General features: G+C 38.6%; 2 protein-coding genes across 5 annotated transcripts in view; both read left to right on the top strand.

Annotated features, from left to right (window-relative positions):
• The window catches only part of TMEM185A (transmembrane protein 185A), a 22,300-nt gene extending 16,683 nt beyond the window's left edge, over positions 1–5,617 (top strand). For all 4 annotated transcript variants that reach the window (XM_027847209.1, XM_027847212.1, XM_027847211.1 and 1 more), the window contains 3 exons: positions 865–1,041; positions 1,972–2,095; positions 3,922–5,617. In XM_027847209.1, coding sequence (XP_027703010.1) covers positions 865–1,041; positions 1,972–2,095; positions 3,922–4,166 — 546 coding nt within the window. In that variant the 3' untranslated portion in view covers positions 4,167–5,617. The remainder of the gene's footprint in view (positions 1–864; positions 1,042–1,971; positions 2,096–3,921) is intronic.
• A 3,635-nt stretch (positions 5,618–9,252) lies between these two features.
• Positions 9,253–10,948, top strand: part of LOC114032004 (heat shock transcription factor, Y-linked-like) — a 2,239-nt gene continuing 543 nt past the window's right edge. Inside the window, exons 1-2 of the mRNA XM_027847208.1 lie at positions 9,253–9,786; positions 10,551–10,936. Coding sequence (XP_027703009.1) covers positions 9,253–9,786; positions 10,551–10,936 — 920 coding nt within the window. The remainder of the gene's footprint in view (positions 9,787–10,550; positions 10,937–10,948) is intronic.

The raw sequence follows: 10,948 nt of genomic DNA, 5'->3' as shown, positions 1-10,948 counted from the left end.
TTGTGCGCCGTCTTGGGGAGGGTGGTGAGGAGGAAGGGGGAGAAAAATTTTAAACTCAAAAAGCATATGGAAGTGATTGTTGATAGATCAAAATAACTTAATTTTAAAAAATTCCACACAAGAATCAATAAGGGCATCTATTAACAAATTATCTAGAGAAGGCAGTGCCAAAACTATGCAATAAAATTAACTCTCAAGAGTAGAGGACAAGTCATTGAGGGCAAATGCGAGTCCCATACTGGACCCCTGCTGTGGCACTCTCTCTTCATGCCAGGGGCTGGGCTAAGCATTTGTTAACAAGGTACTTTTAGCACAGTCTAAAGACAGACTCACCTCATCCTGAATTCATCATGAGGGGGAATACATCCGTTTCAGTGTCCTCTCAGAAAGTTCGTTTAATGTAGAAGGGTTTTTAATCGTTTTTTGTGCTATGGACACAATAATGTTTTTCGATGCATGAAGGAAAATACACCTAGGATTACAAAAGTACCAATTATATCGAAATACCAATATCAGAGCATTTTTAAAAGTTCCTAGACCCCAGGTTGAGAACCCACGCAACAGTCAAAGGTTCTGAAGAATAGTTTCACGCACAGTGGCGGAAGAACATAAGGCCTATAGGAATATTGCTTGGAAAAGAGCACGTTAGAATTAAATCGGGATGAAGTCTAGTTATTTATGCTCAGGGGGTCATCTGCCTGCCTGACAAGGTTTTAATAATGATGTTGTGTGAGAACGCTATGATATAAGTGCACATTATCATTTTTTTAACCCTGCTAATAATAACTTGAGACATAAGCTTTTCCCAAGGCCTACCAAAAAATCCTTAATCAGTAAAGAGGTCTTTTCTTCCTTTTTCTCCAGGTTGTTTGTGTTCCTCTGTGGATTTTGATGTCCTTCTTGTGCCTGGTTGTGCTGTATTACATCGTTTGGTCCGTCTTGTTCTTACGCTCAATGGATGTGATTGCCGAACAAAGGAGAACACACATAACGATGGCCATCAGCTGGATGACGATTGTTGTTCCACTGCTTACATTTGAGGTAGTCATTCCTCACCTTCCTCACTGTGCTGGTGTTTCTTAGGGATCTGTTGTGATCCAGAAAGTCAGATGTTGTTTTCTGATGGCAGCCTATAAAAATGGGAAAGTGTTGTTCTTTTTTCTTGCCTTAATGGCAAAGGCATTATGGACTTACGAGAACAAGAGGGATATATTTCTGCGGAAAATGCTAGCATTAGGGGCAGCTAGGTGGCGCAGTGGATAGAGCACCAGCCTTGGAGTCAGGAGGACCTGAGTTCAAATCTGGCCTCAGACACATAATACTTCCTAGCTGTGTGACTCTAGGCAAGTCACTTAACCCCAATTGCCTCACTAAAAACAAAAACAAAAAAGAAAAAAGAAAATGCTAGCATTTTAAACTTAAAATTTGGCAACTTCCACTGAAGTCCTCTCATGCCAAACCATGGTGTGCGTGGAGTGTAAGCTCTGGCAATTTCTGCTGATGTAGAAAGGCTTTAAGTACTGACCCAACTCCAGTTTGTACATCTATTATGAGGACCAACCTAGCTGAGTTCAGAAAGCCTCATCACCAAATGGTTGGCCAGCAGATAATGAATGGTTTTGGGCCGTAGCAACTCATGGCAACATACTAAGTTATGGAGACTTTGGATCTGCATCAATGTTCATGATCATCAACTGAATGTGTGCATTAATGAAGTCATAGATTGTTGAAATACAAAAATAACTCTGACAAACAGTATTTTTAGCTTTGTGTAGGCAGCTGAGAGGTAGATAAGAGAAATCAAAAAGGGTTGTTTTTCTTAAAGGTAGACAGGGTTCCGATTGTCCCCTTCCCCACCACCACTGTTAATAATGCTAGACTTGACATTACTTAACAGATCTCTCGCTTCTGACTTCTTCTGCCTTTTTTCAATGTTTCTGAACAGATTATGTTGAAAACTTTTTCTTTTAGATTCTGCTAGTTCACAAACTGGATGGCCATAATGCATTCTCATGTGTGCCTATATTTGTTCCACTTTGGCTTTCCTTAATAACTCTAATGGCAACAACATTTGGACAGAAAGGAGGCAATCACTGTAAGTCAATATCTTGGAAATATCTTGGGTTTTAAATTTCAATCGGCTGTTTTATATGACAACTTCAACTGTGCCATTTAAAAACGTGAGAGGCAGGGGCATCTAGGTAGCACAGTGGATGGAGCACTGGCCCCAAAGTCAGGAGGACCCGAGTTCAAATCCGGCCTCAGATCAAACACATGACACTTACCAGCTGTGTGACCCTAGGCAAGTCATTTAACCCTGATTGCCTAAAAATAAAAAAAAAATTTAAAAAAAAGGTGAGAGGCAGCATGACATAGTGGAAAGAGAGTCAGCCTTCAAGCCAAGAAGACCTGGGTTCAAGTCCTACCTTTAATACTTACTGGCTGAGGGACATAGAACAGGGCCAGAGGTGTCAAACATGTGGCCCACAACATTCCCAAGTGTGGCAGTGGAACCAGATCAAAATGTCATTAGGAAATATTGAATGAAATAAGTAAAAATATAATATAACACCTGCAGGAATTCTTACGTAGGGATTGGTGTCATAGTTGTCGTCGTCATCCCCCCCCCCACCTCCGACCTCTATTTGAGTTTGACACCACTGAGCTAAGTAACCCTATTAAGATTACAAGTTGCATGGAAGGTGCCAATCTACATTGGTGGAGTAAATAGCCTCATCTGGAAGGTTCTTCTACCGATGAAATCACAAATCTTGTCTCAATCCCTGTTTAAAAGGGCTATAACCTTGTGAGGGGAAAAAAATGGGAATTTCAAATATGAAGGACAAGGCAAGTTCTCATTGGTGGTTAGGAATTAGCAGGATATTTTGTTAAGTCAAGAAATTTAAAAAAAAACTCAAAACTTTTAGCTTCCATTTTTGCATGTCCTTCTGGAAATTGCACATGGCTGAGATCTGTCTAGGGGGTGATGTGTACAGTCCCATATCCCAGGAAGCACTACTGCCTGGGCCACCCAGGAGCCAAGGCTAAGCTGACAAGGAATCACTCTTCCTCACTTTCCAGAGCCTCCAAAGAGTAGCTCTGGATCTTTTTTTATAGGTTTAAAGTTGTTTATTTAGGGCAGAGATTCTTACCCTGGGGTCCATGAACTGGTTTATTTTATCCTAAATGTTTTGATAACTACCTTTCAATATAATTAGTTTACTTTGTAATTCTACCCATTTTATTTTATGCATTTAAATACATGATTCCAAGAAGGGGTCTCTAGGATTCATCAGACTTCCTGAGGAATCTCACAACACCAAAAAGGCTTAGCCCCTGATAGACAGGAAGAGTTTTTAATTTTCTGTCTTGGATATTTAAATGCCTTGTGTGGTCAGGTGTGAAATAAGACATGTTACAGAAACCTTTGTGTGACTTGGGAAATTGACAGATGAGGAAACCCTCAAAGTGGCAAGTGGCATGCTCTCCAACCATCTCAGCCACTTTGCAAGGTGTTTCTGCTTAATTTTTCAGGGACTGTACTCTGGGGTGGCTTTATTTGAGGGACTGGGTGGTACCTATTGTGTCACAACTAACTGTGGAAATCAATGGAAAAAATTTGTTTAAAAAATTCAGTTGGGAGAGACCCTTTGATTCATTTGAAACATACATCTTATCCTCACTTTAAAGGAATAAAGAGGTAAATAGAAGGACGTGTAGAAAGAAGACATTTCTACATGTCTTGAGACAAAATGAATCCTTTATTTATCCTTGTGTTCGTCTTTCTGATTTTCCATTAGAAAATCCAAAAAATGCATAAATACCTTTTTACTAGACTGCATCACTGTAAACTTATTCAAAAAAATGAATTTTACTTGACCTAAAACCTAATTTTTTTTTCAATTGAACTCTTCTTTTCAGGGTGGTTCGGAATTCGTAAAGATTTCTGTCAGTTTCTGCTTGAAATTTTCCCTTTTCTAAGAGAATATGGAAATATTTCATATGATCTCCATCATGAAGACAGTGAGGAAACCGAAGAAACACCAGTCCCAGAACCTCCAAAAATTGCTCCTATGTTCCGAAAGAAGACTCGAGTAGTTATTACACAGAGCCCTGGAAAATATGTCCTCCCACCTCCAAAATTAAATATAGATATGCCAGATTAAGTTGAAATTCAGGAATCGGATGGACAGTATATGGCATAAAAGATAGACAAGACAAATATCTTCTCCATTGCTTTGCCTACATTCTAAACTGGAACTGGAAATAAAGTCAAATCTTTTCATCTCATGCTTTGAATAAATATCACAGCCACTAGTGAACCCATCAGTATGTAATATATAGATATTGACAGTTATTTTAATATATGTCTATGTGTGAGAAAGCTTTCAAGATTGACACTTAAAAAGTTTCTATCAGCAAGTTAAATTGATTTCATAAGATTGACCAATGGGGTACTTGCCTAACTTTTTTAAATGCTACCATGCCTTTCAAAAGTAGTACTAGTCTCAATGGTAAAACATAATCTACAACCAGCGTAAATATTTCTCTATTCCACTACTTGTTTCAAAGCATCATATGCATTATTTTTAGTGTTGCTCCTGTTAAGATTTTCTTTGGGCATGCTCATAGCCATCTTTAATGGTCTAACTGGTGAACCCTTCTAATGGAGTGACTCCATGCCTGTATAGTATTTATATGAACGTTTTAGCAATGTGTAATATATTCTGTTCAAATTCTAGTTCTGTACAGTATAATTATATTCTGTTAAAGTATTTTTAAAAGCCTATATATGAAGATATATGTTCTATTATGGAAGAAGTCCTTTCAAGTCTTTTAAAAATATTAATGTGTGTCTGTTGGGTATGGGAACTTATTAAAGTAGTTGACTTGACCACAGAGACTGAAAATCGTGTTGATTTGAAATTCTGGTTTTTGTATATTTAGGTCTATACTAATCAATCAGTGAAGACAGTTTCAAAGCTTGATATATCACATTATCAGTAAGCAGATTTAGGTACCAATTCCACTTGGAAATGGGCAGTTTTAGCTTTCATTTGCATATGGCATTCCTGTCTTGTTGATGCAATACCAGACGGTACAGCTCTTTTATTTATCACTTTCAGTCACCACATCTGCAGCAGGTCTGATCTTAGAACACTGAAAATTAGAAATAAATGGTATGTCCATTTCTAAAAGGCTTGGAATCACAGTTAACCAATACTAGAAAGCATTCATTCTCATTGGAATACTGAGAGTTGACTAAGGTGGGAGTTGGGCGCAGAAAACATACATCAGAATTATATTTCTTTTAAGGTCTAAAATGACTTAGTGGTGATAAGTAATGTTATATCAGTTCAGATGCTTTTACGAATGAATTGAAAAGTAATTTGTTAGTATTATCCCAATGCTGAGAAGGTAATAAGTCAGATTCCTCCAGCATAACCACCTTTTGATTAAAAAAGAGAAGAACCCATTGATACCTTTCCTCAGGATAGATATGAAGGTGTTTGATTTGACTATATAGGCAACTTTTTTTAATTGTCTGAATTCTGTTTAATGTAAATTATGTGAATAACTAAAACCTTTGCACTGGCCTAGGGACAGATATGTTCTATTTGGGGGTGGGGGTGGGGGTGGGTTGGGTGGGAATATAGATTTTCCAGTTTTGTGTGTAAAAACCTGAGCTAAAATTCACTATTTTTTCCCTCTACATAGCTGTTCAATAAACTGGTTCCTCATTTTTCACGTGCACATTGTGTAACTTGTTCTGTGTGATGCTCATAAAAAAAAACTTTAGTTTTACCCTCCCGATGTGATGTTGCCATAGTAAACCTGTTCAGTAGAAGAGGATGGGGAGGAGCCACTGGGGTGACACTATCATCTGAGGGGTTATGACTGACCTTGTCTGAGTCAACATCCTCCCTAAGTGTAGTAAGTCTTCAGCTGGCCTCAAATAATTGGATGGCCCTTGCTGCCGGCAATCCCCTGGACCTGTTTCAATCCATCTCAGAAGCTGGAGGGCAATCAGCAAAGTGATCACCCTTCCCTCATCCTACATCGTATGTTGGTGGAGAACCTGATGTTGGAAGTCAAAACAAAGCAGCCCCTTCACTGTAGGTGCTTCACTCATCTGTTGACCTCAGTCCATCTGGAGATCCCATCCCACTTTGGGAGAGCTCTAATTGTTAGGAAGTTTTTCCTTACCTAACAGCTGACCTTAAGGTTTATAAAGCACATGTTATCTTATTTAAGTTATTGGATCCTCAGTGCTGTGAGGTCGATGCTATTATTATTCTCATTTTACAGATAAGCACACTGAGGCTTAGAAAGGTTAAGTGACTTACACCACTCAGCTGGTAGTGTCTGAGGCAAAATATGAACCCAGATCTGTCTGACTTTGAGGCTAGCATGCCATGGTGTCTCATCACTCCACCACCATCTCATCTAAGGAGCCTAAATCTGCCTCTTCAAAACTTCCAGATATTGTTCTTAATTTTTCCTTGTGGCGTTACAACAAGTGTAATAAAAAGAAAAAAAAAAAAAAGCTTGTCAGCAAGTGACTGAACTGCCTATAGTAAAGTTGCTGCACGTGAAAAATGAGGAATTACCAAACTAGTGCAAGCCCCAGAAGGTCCCTGCCCACTGTGAGATTTTGGGGTCAATGAAACTTGGTGCTGTTTTTACCTGGTGTCAAAGAATTTGTGTGCCTGCTACATGAACACTTATCATTTCTAGACGTCAGCGAACACTTCTTATACCCTTCAATAAACTCTCAATAATATTGTACAGAGAAAAGTACAGAACTATCTTAAAACATCCATAGTGATTTGCTAATTCAGTTTGTAACTTGGATTTTTGGAAAACTAGCTCAACTGCTGTGGTTGCCCAGAAGTGAATCACTCTCTTCAAGGTACCTCCCAACAAAGCAAGGCACAGCAAATAAAATAAGTATACTTTGTCTCATTCTAGCTATTCTTAACACTACAGAAATTCATTAAGTGAGAGTTCTCTTAGAAACAGTGGGGCCTCATGGTTAGAGGGATGCCCTTGAAATCAGTAAAAACTTCCATTTCAACCCAGCCTCTTAAACACTATGGCCCCATCCAAATCACTTAAACTCCCTGAGTCTCAGGCAACTAAGATTACAAGACAGAAGTGGGTTGCAGTCCATCTGGAGGAGTAACTGTTAAGCCCTTGACATTAATGTAGTAAGTTAGAATTAATGGTTTTCACAATTCAAAAGGAGAACTATACATTCTCACTAAGTTAACTGGAACAATTAAATAAATTTTCTCCAGGAAGTCGAGAGAAAGTCACACCTTCTTTAAGCTCTTAAGTGAAAGACATGAGCAGGGCATGGGGAAGAAAAAGTCACAGAAGACCTGAATTCCAGTTGTGACTGAGACACTTCTAGTTGTGTGGCCCTGGGCAAGTCACCACCTCCCTTAACCTGAGTTTCCTCAGCTCAAATGAGAGGGTTAGATTTGGTGGCTTTTAATGTCCCTTCCAGCTCTAAATCTAATCTCTGGTGTGGCCATATATCAGTCAAAAGGAAATCTCTAGGATTCAGCTGTTCTGTTTCTTTCATTTGGGCAGGTGAGGGGGTGAGAGAGCTGTTACTTTTTAAAGAACATTTTGTTTTCCACCCAGAATCAGTAGTAGCAAGATGTTCAAGAACTATTGTAATAATTTCTATAATGCGGGGAGGGAGGGGGGCGGGGGGGGCGGGCAGAGCTCTTGTAGTTTATGCTGATTATTGTTACTTGTTCCGCTGGTACTACCCCACGTAAAAACAATTAGAATGTTCAAATCCTGGGGCGAGAACCAAGATATGTTACTCATTGACAGGTTTAAAGGAATAAATAAGGATTTTTATTTATTTATTTTAGGCAATTGGGGTTAAGTGACTTGCCCAGGGTCACACAGCTAGTAAGTGTCAAGTGTTTGGTCTGAGGCCGGAGTTCAACTCAGGTCCTCCTGACCTCAGGGCAGGTGCTCTATCCACTGCGCAACCTAGCTGCCCCAGAAATAAGGATTTTTGTTGAATGTTGGGAAAAATTCTCTGACATCACTCCCCATGGGAATGTGGGCAGTCTACTTTCCCATACATTTGGACTGAACATGGGAACCTAATACCCTATTTTGTTACTCCTTGGTGCCTTTTTGTTTTCTTTTGAAAATGAATTGATTCATTTTGTTTAGGTCCAGTGGACCGATCCTGTGTAATTTTTAGCAAGCCAAGTAATTGAATGAAGCAAGTAACAGTGCAAAGTGTGTTGAATTTGGCTTTAGGGGACCTACGTCCAAATCCTAGCTCTTCCACTTATCTTTGTGACCTTAGGCAAGTCACTCTCTGTCTCTGGGTCTCAAATTTCTTCATGTATAAAGGGAGGCAGTTGGACAGGATGGCATCTAAGCTCCCTTCCAGCTGTACATCTATGTTCCCATGACTTTTGCCTGACCTTTAGGCATGTGGGTGTTAGTCGGCCAATTTGCAAAGCTTATTGAGTATGTGATTTTTTTTTCCTTTTTAAAGAAGTGTATGCCAAAAAATTGTGCCCTGTATAACATCTTGGGTCATTTTGTAGAGTCTTTTTGAACATGAAATTCTTTTTGTTGAGTAATATAAAGACTACTAGCTTTAGGAAATAAAATGCTTGAAACGTATAGCTCAGTGAGAAGGCAAAGGGTAAAAAGTAAGCTTCCCTTCTGTGCTAGTGCGGTTGACATAGAGCCAACTCTAGAGATGAGAGCTCAGTAGCTATATTAACTATCCATTACAACTCTTGTCCATTAGAACTCTATCCGTTAATTATATGAAATTATGCTTATATAAAAACTTCTTTTTTTCACAGTACTGATGAGGACGTTCCACATGGAACAATGTTACTATCCATTAGAACTCTAGCCATTAATTATATAAAATTATGGTTATGTAAAAACTTTTTTTTTTTTCAAAACACTGATGAGAACATTCTGAATGGAATTTTCAGAGCTGACAGGTGGCTGTGAGGAGTCCTCATCTCAGTAACTTATTTAGCCTAATCATTATTGTACTGCTTGCTAGGAAACCAAAATCATCCTGTGATGTCACAGCCACGAAACTGGGGCCACCATTATGATGTCCTAGGCTTACTTTAAAGTTTGTTGTAAACTGTATTTTAACCTGCTTATTTGCTTAAAAGCATCAAGACTGAGCAGATATGATGCTTATAACTGAGAAAAACATAGAAGACTGAAAGATTAGAAATGGATTCTGGTAAATCAGAGCCTCAAGAAAATTCTCCTCGAGGTGGACCCATTGATACAGAGTACAGCAATGATTCTACTTTTTCTTCCATACCTCTGGAGAGAGGTGAGGTACCACTTATGGATGCTGACCTGCGGGCTCTGGTTGAAGAAAATGCTTTTCAGGCTTTGACTAGAGGGCCTTTAGGAAAAACAATATGTTTTCCATTTTCCGATGAAAGTCTGATAATGGAAGAAAATGAATTTTTCTCCCTCACCTTTCCTAGAAAGCTTTGGAAAATAGTTGAAAGTGACCGATTTAGGTCAATTTGTTGGAACAAGGATGGAACTTGCATAGTAGTCGATGTGGAGCAGTTAAAAAAAGAGATTTTGGAAAAGAAAAGTCCTATTAGGATATTTGAAACTGATTGTATAAAGAGTTTCACCCGCCAGCTTAATCTCTACGGCTTCAGCAAGGTTCGCCAAAAAGTGGCAAGATCTGCCTCCCTCAATGATTTTTTAGGGGAAGAAAAAGAAACTTTTCCATCAAGCAAGGTAACTTAAATAACAGTATATGATTTTAGAAAACTAAATTTAACTGATTTCAAGAACGACCTTTAGTCTTATCTGCTATGTTTCAAATGCAAAAAGGAAGTTTATTTTTATCAGTAGGTAATGGACCTGTGATATAGGTATGACAATTCTGATTTAAATATAACAATGATAGTAAATTTAAGTTTCATTGTTTTGGCTAAACGCCATTCCTCTTGAACTTGTTTGGATTCTGAGAAATGTCTTTCTAAAAAGTATTTTCATTAAAGTTAGCCCATTAGCATTGGTAGAATACCTAAGTTAGGGGGTTAATATTAGAGCAAGTACTTCAGTACAATAAAAAGGTACTTTTAATTATGCGAAATGTAGAGTAATATCACATTGAAATCGTATGTAATTAACAAGTATCACTACTTTTTGGTGACTGACTAGCAGAGTTTTGTAGTATTTTCAAGGGTCTCTCAATTATGAATTAATGAATCTTGTGCATTTTTTTTAAGTTTATCATGCCTTTACAAACACTTTTTAAAAGAAATTTCCACTTAGCATTTTGAGGCTAAATCTGCTAAATTATGAATCATTTTAGTGTGATGATTCTCGAGTGTGTGAAATGAAGGGGTTGGCCAAAGGTGATCTCTAAGGGTTAGAACTAAGGCTTAACTGGCTACAAAAATCTATGATTCCAAAGGAAGATAGAGTTGTTTTTTTTCCTAGAAACTTCTGCCTGTTCGTTTGATTTTAAGTACATTTTTTCTTTTGGTTTTTAGTTACGGTTGTACTATAATTGCAATTTTAGAAGAGGCTGCCCTCACCTGGTCTCAAGATTGAAGAGAAGAATGCGTGTGAAAAATACAGCTAACTATCTTTTCTTGTCAAGGCAAAATATGAGCAAGAATTTCTTCAAAGGGGATCACTATAATCTAGAAGACCGGCAGTTTGCTTCGACTGGCAAGTCTGCTAAGAAATGTTCTGCTTCTGCCGCTGCTTTTTCTGCTTCTGCTTCTGCCTCTACCTCTGCCTGTGCCTCTGACCCTGCCTCTACCTCTGCCTGTGCCTCTGACTCTGCCTCTACCTCTGCGTCTTCTTCTTCTTTTCTGCCTTCTTCTTCTTCTTCTTCTTCTTCTTCTTCTTCTTCTTCTTCTTCTTTTGCTCCTGCTGCCTCTGT

Source organism: Vombatus ursinus, unplaced genomic scaffold (genome assembly GCF_900497805.2).
Source record: "Vombatus ursinus unplaced genomic scaffold, bare-nosed wombat genome assembly UNPS02015358.1, whole genome shotgun sequence".
NCBI classification, from domain to species: Eukaryota; Metazoa; Chordata; class Mammalia; order Diprotodontia; family Vombatidae; genus Vombatus; species Vombatus ursinus.
Note: the sequence above shows the minus strand (reverse complement) of the source record. Positions and strands in the feature narration are given on the sequence as shown.